The sequence below is a fragment of the Stigmatopora nigra genome, chromosome 15, assembly GCF_051989575.1.
Source record: "Stigmatopora nigra isolate UIUO_SnigA chromosome 15, RoL_Snig_1.1, whole genome shotgun sequence".
Classification (NCBI taxonomy): domain Eukaryota; kingdom Metazoa; phylum Chordata; class Actinopteri; order Syngnathiformes; family Syngnathidae; genus Stigmatopora; species Stigmatopora nigra.
Window position 1 is genome coordinate 10,752,630 of NC_135522.1, and position 14,566 is coordinate 10,767,195.

Sequence of the window (14,566 nt, forward strand, 5' to 3'; positions counted from 1 at the left end):
GCAATTGGTCGTCAGCCAATCGCAGAAACCTCTATTCATTCATTCATTCATTCATTATCTGAACCGCTTATTTCTTCACAAGGGTTGACTTTGGGCCAGAGATGGGAGACACCCTGAATCGGTGGCCAGCCAATCGCAGGCCACGAGGAGACGGACAACCATTCACTCTCAAACTCATACCTAGCGGCAATTTAGAGTGTCCAATAAGCCTGCATGTTTTTGGAATGTGGGAGGAAACCGGAGTACGAAGAAAAAACCCATGCAAGCTCGGGGAGAACATGCAAACTCCGCAAAGGTGAACCATCCTGGATTTGAACCCGGAACCTCAGAACTGTGAGGCCGACGGACTAACCACTCAATCCACCAGAAATTTCTGTTATGTAATATTGAAAAGTTGATTTTGAAAGTATATTCTCAATTTTTATTTGTGTATTTGCAGCTGACAATATGAAGTACTTGACACAACAACTAGCTGACTGGATACTTGTAGACTGAGGCCACTTAACGTTTCTATTGATCAAACGATGTCCTCATATTTATAGCTTCAACATGAAAGCTATTATTCTTTAAGCACTTTACAAGAATCAAAGCATGGAAAGATAAAACAGCAGCTAATCAGCTTTGTAACAGAATTAGAAAATAGGTTGAGGTCAAAGATCAAACTTTCTTTCAGAAAAACCCTAAAAAATACAGTGTATGCAGAGTTAGACAAGACACACACATAATGAGAGGTGTGGAGTGTGCAAGCACTTAATACCTCAACGAGACAGGATCGCTTCGTCTCCACAGTGATGCACACCTCATGACCTCCAATCTGCTGTTAGCACAAGTACTAGCCAAATATAATGAGTCATCAAACACAAACACAGACCAACCAATATGCAACGATAAATACACTAGCAGTGATGCACAGAGCTATGCAAACACAAACCACAATGTTTGCCCAGTGACAGGAGGTGAAGCTCAACCTGGTGACTTCAAGGTCAATTCTACATTCAAAAAGGAATTTTAAAAAAAATTACAATTATATATCCCTGTGTATTAAAAAGAAGGAAGCAATGAAGACACAACCCATAAAATCATTACAAATATAAAACACTAATTTACATATACAAATATTTTCATCATCAGATGAAGATACATAATCAATTATTCATTGGCTACAATTGACAATGATACTATATGTTCAATCCATTTGAATTGGGAGTATGGGCAGGAAATGTCCACTTATGATGAACTAATTTAGATTCAGAGCCAAAGGATGATACGACGCTACATGATTTGACGGATAGAGGTAACTATTCTTATCTGATCTAATAAATGATTCAGCACAAAAGACAACTTATTTACCAGTGATGCGTGACACAGCTTTCACTTGTAATTATTTATGGAGGAAACATGAGTCCTTCTCAACATCCTTACCGACTGTATAGAGTGACAACTACTAGAGGATTGAAAACAGAATGACTCTACCTACTCTTCAAGATCGATCAACCATGACTAGCCCATTGAGCCTGATCCATTCATCTTGACTCATCTATCTTTATCCATCTTGTGCTCTTTAGTTATTAAAAGATGCCTTTTTTTAACCTTTAAGCAACTATTGACATCACAAGACACACATTACTATTTATTTCTTCCTAAAAGTTACATCATTCATTCATACATTCAACTCCACTTGTACTCACAAAGGTAATGGGTGCACTAGAGCCTCTCCCCAGGCAACTATATGGTCAGTAGGCAGTGGACACCCTGAATTGATTTACCGCCAATCGCAAGGCACGGGGAGATAAACAACCATTTGCACTCAGTTCTGGGACTTAGAATGTGCCAACTACATGTTTTTCTCAAATTTAATTTTTAAAATAACTTTGATATTTTAGATTGGTGATCTTTATTGTTTTTCCATATCATACAATCAAATATGCACCTTGCTATCTATTTTTTTATTAAAAAAAATTAAAAATAGGCGATATTATCTGGCCGCTGGCTCTACCAAGAAGGTGTCCCAATGTTTTCTGGGGATCGACAGCCCTATTTGACGCTCATGAATGGAACAATATGGATGTATCGCCTTATGACACTGCACACCGTAATCCGGGAGTGTTTTGTAGCTCAAGAAGGGGAGTACACTTTACAGGTCGAATTGTGTAAAAATTCCAGCCGGATTGGACCAATGCTTTAGTACAGAGAGTAATTTTGGGCCAGGAAAAGATGGAATTTTGACCGCCAGCACCCTTTAAAATAAGATTTGAACACAGAGAGAGGGAGAAAATGTGCAAATATTTGTCATTATGAACGTAACAATGGCCACTGGGCAGACAAACTTGAAAAAAACTATCACCCTCAACTTGCCTTTTGTGTAAAACCTCTGTCCATATTAGCTTGAAGGTATTTTAAGTTAACTGTTGGGCTCATTTATTTTATGAACTATAAAGAATCAAAATACACATGATCAAAATTGTGTCTCCTGCTCCTGTGTACATTCATACTTTGCTTAGTATTCATTACATGAATAACTTCAATTGCTCATGGATGTGATTGCAGCTTGTGAACTAAGACCTGCATCTCCTCATATGATGTGGCAAAGAGCGCTACACTCAATAAATGATGCTGAGCATCATAAACATGATGAATGAGGGATGCTGAGTGGCCCTAATGACATTCTGTTAATTGTGCATCCAACTATTAAACAATTTTTCTGCCATGCATGATCAATTACTTTCAAGTACACAATAAATCACTTGCAACAACTGTGTTTAATCTGGATTTAAAGTTGTTTGAGTCTAGTTGAAACCTTCTTATTAATCTTAACAATATGCAATGATACTTTTAGGAAACAAATTCCAACCATTTCTGCGATAACACCTTTGACAAAAGCAAAATGCAGATGTCTGGTGTGTTTGAGTATAATAGTACATCTCTAGAACCTTTTAGTTTTAAAGCAAATACTTATCACGCAAACCCAACATGACATGAAGGAGATATTGGATCCGTAGACATCAACTTTTGGCGACATTAGGCCGGTGTGAAAAATTAGTTTTTGGAATAGTTTTTTACGTAGTTTATATCAGAAAATGTTCAGATGGTATTATGCTTTGAGATTTTTTCAATGCAAAAAGTGTGCCGCAGCTCAAAAAAGGTTGGGAAACATTGGTCTGTTCCAAGAGGCAGCCTGACATGTTTTAATGGATAGGTCATTTGGCTCTGAACAGCCATGGGAAACTATAATATTAAACTTAAGTGGGAATTCCCTCCAGGCAATTCCCCCAACTAATGATTGCCAACCCGATTATTCAGGTAAATTATACTAATGTGTTTCGGAATGGCTCAAAGGTGAATGAGGGGAATGAGAATGTCGATTCATTAACCTTTTATTAAATCTCTGCATTCTGATATGCAAATAAAGCCTTGATGCGGTTCATGGATACACCCTGAAACACGAAAATGTCTCCCCACAGTTTCTACGTCCTATAGTTGTATAAATCTAGTCAATCTATGCTATATACGGTATTTTCTCAGCTATATGCCGTATTTGTTTAAAAAAAAATGATGACAGGCATAACACAAAACAATCCGGGCAATACGCAAATTTATTTCAAAATAGAGAAAAGATAAACAGCTAAAAAGCTAAATAAATTTTATTTTGACGTCTAAGAATAAAATTCAAGAAAAAAATAAACCGTTTCTTGCATAAATCTTGAAAAGAAGTCACTTATTCGTGCCGCCCATTGCGCGCTCAGAGCGCCGCCATCTTACCGTAGTTAAACGTGCTCAAACTAGCCAGACACGGGTAGCCTTGATAAATCTGTTAGTAGTTGTTAAGGCTGATCGCAGGTCTTGCAGTCAATCATTAAGATATCAGCCTTGATACCTGCGTAATGTGTATCTCATGCTATTACTGCACCCAGAGACAACGTGAAAACTATACCGCTACGAGAACCCTTCCTTGTTGTTCTGCTCACTTGAATTCCTTTTTGAAGTGCAATAGTTGCAGGCAACACTCTTTAGGAATGTGCAAACCAGCAGACGATCCTTTCGATTCATACAATATCTCAGAAATTCCACGTGCGATGATTTTTGACATTTGTACTCCCTGAACCATGAATTTGAAGGTGAAAATTGTGACTACAGGTGTTTCTTATACAAGAGAAATTGTAAAATTCAACGATTTCAAGGCAGTTTTAAGGGTAAGGCTAATATGCGAGAAAATACGCTAATTGTTTTTCAGTCCAATATAGCTCTTTCCACATTTTGGGTTGCTCGTTTAATACAGGTTATAAAGGAGAGACCAAAATAAAGTTAACATAGTAAGCATAATCGACCGGAGGCGGTCGATCAGGTGTTTTATTGTATACCGTAGTGACGCAGCTGTGGTTGCAGACAATATCGCGACATTAGTTATCTAGTGACGTCGCCTAGTGACGTCAACCAGCCAAGCATGAATTTTGCAACACAGACGGGGCGCAGACACTTAGAGAATCTTCCCCATCAGCGACCTCCGGACGAACAATTACATAGGAGAATTTGATGGCCTGTTTTTACAGGGAAAAATAAATGAGGACATACTAGCACCAAAAATCTACCAGACTTTACTGCTATGAATTTCTTCCAACATAACAGTCACAAGGGAATAGGGAATATGTTTGTCACATCAGAACTTCCTGGATGTTATTGCAGCTACATTTTAGTGCCACATTCTCTATTTCCCAACATAAATTCTTGTCCCATTAATATGAGAATATTTACTAAGTGCAATATTTCTCTCAATAAAAAAACAACACTATGACATTGCAGCATTCTTGTTCACAAATGACTCTATATTAACTCATTGCCTGACTTTGACTACTAATGATAACTTATTCATTCAATTCAGTGGAAGGACTGAATTGCCCCCATTCCAGTCAAAATGAATTAGATATCTAGTCCTGTCCTTAAGTTAGCAGAAACACTATTCTAGTGAATATTTTGGGCAAATGAAATTGTGTGGTTAGTTCGTTTATAAAATATTGACATCATTTAACAAAAAAAAAAGCAAATGCACATGAGAATGAATTCAAAATGTTGTCATACATCACCATATGAATATATTGACACACCACTACTCTGTTGGTGGTCAGGTTATTTTCCTGATGTACGGATTTGGATGCACATCATGCGTGGTGAACAACAACCTGCATATGAGAATTATGCAAGTGTCATTTTTACTTGAAGGCTGGTGAATGACACCAAATCAAACATGTACAGAAATTCCAATAGAAAAATAATTTCGTCTCATACTATAAAAATTAATTATATGATTTTGAAACACAAAATGGCTGCCTGACAGAGACATGCACAGGGGCATCATTAAACAAATATAAGGAAAGAATCTGCCTTTTGCCTGCAGACAAACCTGCTTTATTCTGGAATACACATCATCAAGCTGCTTAACATGAGGGGCTTACAACCAAAATATATAACTATAAAGTAGCAATATAAAATATGAAATAGTCTCGCTGCAAATATAACAAGTTGAAAATAAACATGTACAAGTAAAATGCATAAAGTGATGTTTCCTCTGACTCATCTATGATGCAATGATGAGAACGTTTGGCAGTGTTTGGATTCCCTAGTGACTAAAATATCTAACTTTAGTTCTTGCTTACATTTTTATTTTACGCAGTCAGTTCTCTTGAGAATTTCACCGGAATTTGTATGAGAATAATGTTTTGAGTGTGTATCTCAGTTTGAGGGCAATGATACAGTGAGTATCATTATATCCTTGGTAAATATGCATTAATCTAGTATATCATAACACTGTTGGGGTGGGGGGGCGTTCATATTTATCGGACAATATACATGGTTTGGATTTTTTTTTTAAGTTTAGTCAGACATCAGGCGTCACATGGTTCAAAATTTATCATAATTAGATTGCTTTGTATTTCACATATATGAATATTGATAGCACATCAGGCCATTTTAAACTGAGAGCTTTCATAAAAATATATTTGAACATACGGTGACTAAAATCAACACAAAACAATAACTTGATTTACCTATTTTATATGTATTTATCCCACTTCTGACACCATGTTGTTGTTGACTTTTTAGCAGTCCGTAGAGAAGTACAACAGCGCATCACTTTCGTAAACAAAACTATTTTCCAATAAATGAGAGGGTGAATGTGATCCTTTTTCTCTTCTCATCCTATCACCTACTCTTCAAATTTGAGTTAAATAGAAGGATGATAACTCTCATCCAGGACCTGCTTCTTTGTAATCCTGTCTGCTAGGAGGGGTACTAGCACTAACCAGCTCCAATGCCTGTGGCGCAGAAGGAAATGTTTCTTGAAATTGTTTGTTCCAGCTGCTATAAAATGATAAATCAGAAACAGAATATATGATTTTTTTAATCTTTTATTAATACGGTGAGTATTTTTTTCGTAACCAGAAGCGAAAGTGTTTTTTTTTGTTATTGTATGGCTGTCACACTCTGAAATGTTATGTTTTTTTTACTTTTTACCTTTAATTTGTTCTCACTGTATCACAAAATCCATTTTCGGACCCTGTGACCTATAATCTTTTAGTTATCTTGTACAAAGCCGTTAGACGTCCAGAAACAAAAGCAACCTCCACTTTCAGCTTTCACCAACTGGGAGTTATTGAGTTACCAGCAAAACAAAGCAATCATTCATCTTCCGTACTCCGTATCCTCATAACTGTAGCTGGGGTTGCTGAAGCCTATCCCATTTGATTTCGAACAAAAGGCAGACTACACCCTAGACTGGTCGTTACTGCACCATGAGGCAAACATAGAGATAGATGACCATTCACTCTCGCAATCATACAGCCACCAGCGGGAATTGATCCCGTGCCTGACCAGACTGAAATCAGGCAATTGAACCACTACATGACGAGACAGCTTCAAAACAAAGCAAAAACATCCCCAAAAAACATTTGAAATAATTATCAATTAAATAAACTAAATTCAAATCCGATGGTCCAGAGATGCTTTCGCCTGATTTCGACATGAGCTGTGTGTGCTCGATTGCTGCTTGGTGGCGGTGTAGTTTTGAATTGTTGTCTGTCTTCATGAATGCCCTATGAATGACTAGCGACCAGTCTAGGGTGTATACATGCTCTAGCAACCCGTGACCTACACAACTGTAAACAGTGTTGAAAATAAATAAATAATTCAAACACACACCATGGAAAGCAACAGTAGAACCATAATTAAAAGAAAATCATCCAGTCTTAGACCTAAACATCATAGTGAATTTTCTCAGGTCAAGAGCAATGTATTAAAGTATGCTGATTAATTTTACATTGCTTAATGTCTCAAAACTGTAAAAAATAACAGTGGACAAAAGTAAATTCAATGTCAAACTGTGACAACTAAACTAAAGATTAAGTCCAATATGCATTAAGAAATGTTGTTGTTTGTGAAAAGTTAATCAACGTTTGTAAAGGGGTAAAAATATTGATTATCTATCAGTTTGTGTATTTGTTTGTTGTTGATTCTATACACTCAGAAAGTGGTGCGCTTTTAACGACTTGCTGCAGAACATCTCCAAATTCATGGAACCCATCCGGGACTTCAGACAGAACAACGCCACTCTGCTCTGCTGATCTCACTTGGACGAATTAGTTATGTATTATTTATTTATTTATTATTTATTCGTGGTAAAAGTTTTAAAATCTCATTATACATGTATAATGACAATGACGTTCAATTCAATTATTTATGTGTCTGTTTGTTTGTTGTTGTATTTGTGCACTTTGTGGTGAAGCTTCTCATCTCATCTCATCTTATTTCTGAGCCGCTTTATCCTCATTGGGGTCGCAGGGGGTGCTGGAGCCTATCCCAGCTGACTCCGGGCCACACCCTGAATCGGTGGCCACCCAATTGCAGGGCACAAGGAAACGGACAACCATGCACACTCACACACATGTCTAGGGGCAATTTAGAGTGTCCAATCAGCCAACCATGCATGTATTTGAAATGTGGGAGGAAACCGGAGTACCCGGAGGAAACCCACGCAGGCCATTGGAGAACATGCAAACTCCACAAAGATGGACATGACCTGGATTTGAACCAAGGACCCCAAAGCTGTGAGGCCAACGTGCTAACCACTTGCATCACCCAGCCGCCCAGTGGCGAAGCCTTTTTCTCAATATACTTGTTTAATGACAATAAAAAGCAGTCAATGAAAATGAAAAAAGATCCCTAAGAGAATTTATTTTTTAAAGTGAAAATCGTACACTGATATGAGATTTGCTGTGAAGGAAAATGCGACCAAGATTAATCTAAATATTTCCCACTGGAATGTGACCTTTAACCTGTACAATGAAATTGTGGGGGAAAAATAAACATGTAACATAAACATAAGTTTGAATGTGATGGAATGATTTTGAAGACAGGCACTTGCAGCCTATATTTAAAGAGTCCACATGCACATTATACGTTTTCAATCTCCGAAATTTTGAGTTTTAAAGGTTAAATCTTTCATTAATGGTCTTAAAAACAAGATTTGAAAAGAAGTGTGCAGACCTAATATCTACTATAAATACAATATTGTTATGCAGAGGCAAACTTTTACACTCACTTGTATGTTTTCAAACATTCTAATTGTAACATGAATTCATTGATTTCAAAGAAGTGTCAAATTTATTTGCTGTGGCATATTTAGTGCTTGTGTTATACAGGTAAAAAAAATTAAATATGATTTTCTTACTCTGAATTCATTAAAAGCACTAGACATCCTATCCATTTTAAGTGGGAGTAAAGTGTTCATATGCTGCCAACCTCCCAGTTTTATTGGATGAATTTACATGGATATTTATAATAATAGAGCAATAATCGATCAACTTGTGCAAATTCACAACAGAGGATGAAAAAGCCAGTTAATTATATGACCAAAAAAAAAATCTAAATCGAAAAAAGATCCACCAAATAAGCTACAGAGAAGAAAAGTTACTACACAACTGTAGACAATTTGAAATCACTACTCACCGACTTGTAAATGAGGACAAAGTTGGTCTTACCAGCTGGTAGTCAAGCTTATGTTTCCATGTTATGAAAGGATATGGGTTACAGACAACACGAAGACACCAGTTGCGTGGTCGTGTGGTTTGCTTCATACAGAAGAAGGCCGTAGGAGCCAGGGCTGGGTATGGCTGCTCCTCTTCCTCCTCAGAGATGCAGTCCGGATCCCGTATTGGAGCTACGATCCGAACTTCCAGTGTTGGTCCAACATCCACTTCCAGCTCTGCTTCCTGCACTTCCTCCTGCTGCTGAACTTCAACTTTTCCTTGTTCATCATTCCTCTTCCTTCCACGACTACAACTATCTGTGCGCTCCATGTACTCCTCATCACAGAGGCTTCCAGATTCTACATCACTCTGGTAGGATTTCAGTATTGCGAGCCTCACCTCCTCCAAGACCTCTTCCTGTCTCTCTTGGCTATCTGCATACTGAAAGTGCGCTCTCCTGTCGCCATCAGTCATGATAGAGCATCAGGCCGAGCCACTCTGAGGGGAGGTCAAAAGAGAGAGAGGTTAGCTAGAGGTGGAAAGTGGGAGGGGACATATTGATGGGAGCTTGGGTATGGGGAAAGAATGCAAAATGAAAGAACACTTCAGAAGGAAAGTTAAAAAAAAAAAAGATTGATTCTTTCTTTGAAGCTTAAATCTCGAAATTATTTCCTTGGTATAGCTTCCTTTCCTTAGGAAGATAGATTTAATATGATGGGGGTGGAAGAGGCATGTAGAATCAACCAAAATTGAGTGGCTTTGTTTAAGATCTGTTGCAAGTGAAGGTAACTAACTGGAGTTACAAAATGCCAGTGTGGCACCGTGGGAATAGTGTGATTTCTCTATCTCCCTTCCTGTTGCTACGTGATGAACAGATGGACTCCTCTGCCTCTGTTCTAATAGAGCTTTTTGAGCGCACTCCAAGCCAAAAAATGCGCAAAAAAAGGGTGAGAGAGCGCATTAGAGAGGGGGGGTGAGGAGCGAGAAAGGGGAGAGATGAGAGAGAGGGAGAGAGAGGTGGGGAGAGAGAGAGAGAGAGAGAGAGAGAGGGGGAGGGGAGAGAGAGAGAGAGAGAGAGAGAGAGAGAGAGAGAGAGGGAGAGAGAGGAGAGAGAGAGAGAGAGAGAGAGAGAGAGAGAGAGAGAGAGAGAGAGAGAGAGAGAGAGAGAGAGAGAGAGAGAGAGTGAGTGAGTGAGTGAGTGAGTGAAGTGAGTGAGTGAGTGAGTGAGTGAGTGAGGGAGGGAGGGAGGGAGGGACGGAGGGAGGGAGAGAGAGAGAGAGAGTGTGAGAGAGAGAGAGAGAGAGAGAGAGAGAGAGAGAGAGAGAGGAGAGAGAGAGAGAGAGAGAGAGAGAGAGAAGAGAGAGGAGAGAGAGAGAGAGAGAGAGAGAGAGAGAGAGAGAGAGAGAGAGAGAGAGGGGGGGGGGGGGGATGAGAGAGTTGGGGGGCCATGAGAGGAAGGCAGAATAGACGTGACTGCAATCCTGCGCTGTATTTAGTCAATAACAATTTTAAGAATTCTAAGAATAAAGAACAACGGGGAAAATGTCGAGCTCAAACATTTTTGTTATTCGTTACATATTAATATTCATCTTTTCCAGTGGCCTTTGTTCACACTCTCTTGAAAGAAACGCGCATCTGAGAAGTCATTAACGATCCTGATGACCTCAGTATACATAAAGACGTTCATTTGTACTGCTAATTGTTTCAAAGTCTTAAAAACACAAATATCGGTATAGAAATTGCTTATGGGGCTTCATAGAAAAGAGGGAGCGTCCATCATTGTATGCGATTAAAAAAAGTGCACGCATTGGCTCGGAACGTAATCAACCATTTTCAGCTTTTAGATAAATAGGAAATGAAATTGTGTTTAAAAACTATACCTTAAGGAGACGGAATAGGAAGTTTCCATAAGCATGATCCACGAGTTTTTGGCTCCAGCGCGCCCTGCCTTCCCGCCCCAGATTACCCGGAGCTGTGGTTTTGCTCCTTTCTTTCTCCACTAAAGCTATACTTCTGTTTCTGTACGGAGATGGTAGCTCATTCCACAATGGTTAAAAAAAATTAATCACAACGACCATTCCTTGCAGTGATTTTCAATGAAAACATCTACGCGCATCCTTCCGTTCGCGCGTCCATCCTCTCGGGTCGGGTGTGTTGTTGGCGCAGCGTGGAGCGGAGACGCACGCAGACTGCGTGGGCAGTTCAGCTTTCAGGTTCCGTGGAGTATCTGAGAAGGGAGGGGAAAACCTTGCCTGACTCGGGAACCCTGACATGTGACGTGATGTCCGGCTTAGGAGACGTAGTGTTGAGTCATAAGAGACACGCACGCGTGCAAAATAGAAGAAGAAAAAAAGAAATGGAGATTTTAAAAAAGAAAAAAAACGGAGGGCGCAGCGTGGGCGCGCAAGCCACTCGGGTCTTATGCATCACTATGGAGTCGGAAGATAAGTGTAGTGAAACTAAAAAAACGTGTTAAGCCGAAGGATACTGCAGACAAACAAAGTCTCATCTCATTTTCTGAACAGCTTTATCCTCACTAGGGTCGTGGGGGTGCTGGAGCCTATCCCAGAGGACTTCAGGTTAGAGGTGGGGTCATCCTGAATTGGTGGCCAGCCGATCGCGGGGTACAAGGAGACAAATTACCATTCATACTCACATTCATACCTAGGGGCAATTTAGAGTGTCCAATCAGCCTACCATACAAGTCTTTGGAATATGGGAGGAAACCGGACTACCTGAAGAAAAATCACACCAAACGAGGGAGGACATGCAAACTACACATGTGGACCGGCCCGGATTTGAACGCTAACCACTCACCGTCGGGCTGCCCATGTATATGTATATTGTATAACCCCAATCTCATCTCATCCCATTTTCTGAACCGCTTTATCCTCATTAGGACTCAAGGATACGGACAACCATGCACAGTCACACCCATACCTAGGGGACATTTATAGTGTGCAATCAGATTTTGATTGTCTTTAACTATAGTTTTCTACTTTTTCCTTTTGTGTTTTCTTCTTTTTCTTCTTCTTTAGAGATACATCTTGGGTACGACAATAGGGATTTGGAAAATAAATCGGACAGTGTACACATTAAACTGCATTGGTTCATGATTTCCTCAGGGTGATAAAAGACTGGCCTGAATTTTGTAGCTATAACTAATGTTTTTTTTTTAATCATACATACATCATGTTCAAAACAGATAGAATAATGGTAGTCTCTTTCTATTTTAGGGGGAACTGACGCATCCGGGGACGAAGCGTCCGGGGACGAAGCGTCCGGGGACGAAGCGTCCGGGGACGAAGCGTCCGGGGACGAAGCGTCCGGGGACGAAGCGTCCGGGGACGAAGCGTCCGGGGACGAAGCGTCCGGGGACGAAGCGTCCGGGGACGAAGCGTCCGGGGACGAAGCGTCCGGGGACGAAGCGTCCGGGGACGAAGCGTCCGGGGACGAAGCGTCCGGGGACGAAGCGTCCGGGGACGAAGCGTCCGGGGACGAAGCGTCCGGGGACGAAGCGTCCGGGGACGAAGCGTCCGGGGACGAAGCGTCCGGGGACGAAGCGTCCGGGGACGAAGCGTCCGGGGACGAAGCGTCCGGGGACGAAGCGTCCGGGGACGAAGCGTCCGGGGACGAAGCGTCCGGGGACGAAGCGTCCGGGGACGAAGCGTCCGGGGACGAAGCGTCCGGGGACGAAGCGTCCGGGGACGAAGCGTCCGGGGACGAAGCGTCCGGGGACGAAGCGTCCGGGGACGAAGCGTCCGGGGACGAAGCGTCCGGGGACGAAGCGTCCGGGGACGAAGCGTCCGGGGACGAAGCATCCGGAGACGAAGCGTCCGGTGATGAAGTGTCCATCTACGGTGTGTCTGGGTACCCTATTTTTTTTTTAATCATACATACATCATGTTTAAAACAGATAGAGTAATGGTAGTCTCTTTCTATTTTAAGGGGAAAGGAAATAAAAATATATAATTACACTATCTAAACTCTGTTTTTTGTCGGGTAACCCTGTACACGTCAACATTTATAATTTAGTGCTATATCGGGCCAAACTTCTGATAATACTAGCGGTATTGTTGAAACAGTAGCAAAGTGGGACGAACTCAATATTCCTTAGGACATCCTATCGGGGTCATGGACAGGACAGGTGTCCAAACACGCATGGCAGACACGCATTGGGTGACTTTGACCTCAACCTCCACCTCACCTGTGGGTTCCTATTTATGATCACCAAACAATGTCATTCAGCTGTGAAGAAGCGATAAGAATAGCTAATATTCAAAGCCAGCATTTGTGTGTGGGTGAGCTTGAGTGAGGGCGGCGGGAGATTGGTTTACCAGCTCTGGTGTGTGAAATTGAAGATTACAAGGAAATTAATGATTGCAACAATGTAACAACATATTGACATGGTGATATATTGTATCCTCATATCCTTATCATTTTAAAAATATGTTACTATTTAATAATAGTACTCTATTATCGGACTAGAAATTGCACCTGAGTATGTATCGCACCACCGAAAGTACAATAAAGAGGTCGGGGGAATATATGAAATTCATATTGGAGCATAAATCGCATTTTTGGGAGGGAAATTTGAGAGCAAGAACATACATACGTCAAAGTAACAGTAATAAAATGAAAAACACCAGGCTAAATAGGCATCTGTTAACATAAAATATTTTCAGGTAACAAGAGCACAAAATATGGTTAAGAAAAACAGGCTCTCATTGGTCAGAAGGAGAAAAAATAGTTGCACGCGAGTGTTAGTAGTAGGCCAAACTATGAAAAAAGTGTGACGCTTTGTCCCCGGACACTTGGTCGAACGGACGCTTCGTCGCCAGACAGTTCGTCGACCGGACACTTCGTCAACGAACAATTTGTCGACAGAAAACAGCACAAATTATTTTTATGAACTGGACATTTATTGTTGTCAGTAGGGGTGAGTGAGGTAAGAAAGACACTCATTTGTTTCCTAGAATGTTGCAATAATAATGTGACCATGTATTTATTTAGCAGCTAGGCGGGTGAGTGGTTAGAGTGTCGGCCTCACAGTTCTGGTATCCTGGTTCAGAAACAGAGTCAGTCCATCTATGTAGGCTTGTTGGACAGTCTAAGTTGCCCCTAGGTATGAATGTGAGTACGAATGGTTGTCTGTCTTCTCGTGCCCTGCGATTGGCTGGCCACCAATTCAGGATGTCTCATGCCTCATGCCCAAAGTCAGCTGGGATAGTCTCCAGCATGCCCCATGACCCTTGCGAAGGGTAAAGCGTTTTAGAAAATTAATGAATGTATTGATTTACACAACCGTTTCACTGAAAAATTCTCCTGATATGTGTGGAAGACAAATGTTTTTGACAGATTGTGCATGGTAATGCAAAAGTTGAACATTGTTATTTTTTCATTTTAAAAACAACTTGTTTTTCTCTTTGCTGACCCATGTATCGATAATTGTGTATGAATATAATGTGAGATAATCACTACTGTGAGTCTTGTATATATTTTAAAGGGAGATACACAGAGCTTCACAATTCTGCTAATGAATATGTTTAACT

The 14,566-nt window shown here is 40.5% G+C and overlaps 1 protein-coding gene across 1 annotated transcript; it reads right to left on the reverse strand.

The window, feature by feature from the left end:
* Positions 1–8,950: 8,950 nt before the first annotated feature.
* LOC144208865 (uncharacterized) lies at positions 8,951–11,436 on the reverse strand. The gene is made up of 2 exons (XM_077734908.1): positions 10,895–11,436; positions 8,951–9,512 (listed from the first exon to the last, which is right to left on the reverse strand). The coding sequence occupies exon 2, from the start codon at positions 9,486–9,488 to the stop codon at positions 8,991–8,993; it is 498 nt and encodes a 165-aa protein (XP_077591034.1). The 5' UTR covers positions 9,489–9,512; positions 10,895–11,436; the 3' UTR covers positions 8,951–8,990.
* Positions 11,437–14,566: the final 3,130 nt, after the last annotated feature.

What these genes read in the sequence shown, in the direction of transcription:
- LOC144208865 (XM_077734908.1), bottom strand. Translation starts at nt 9,488, where the DNA reads ATGACTGATGGCGACAGGAGAGCGCACTTTCAGTATGCAGATAGCCAA.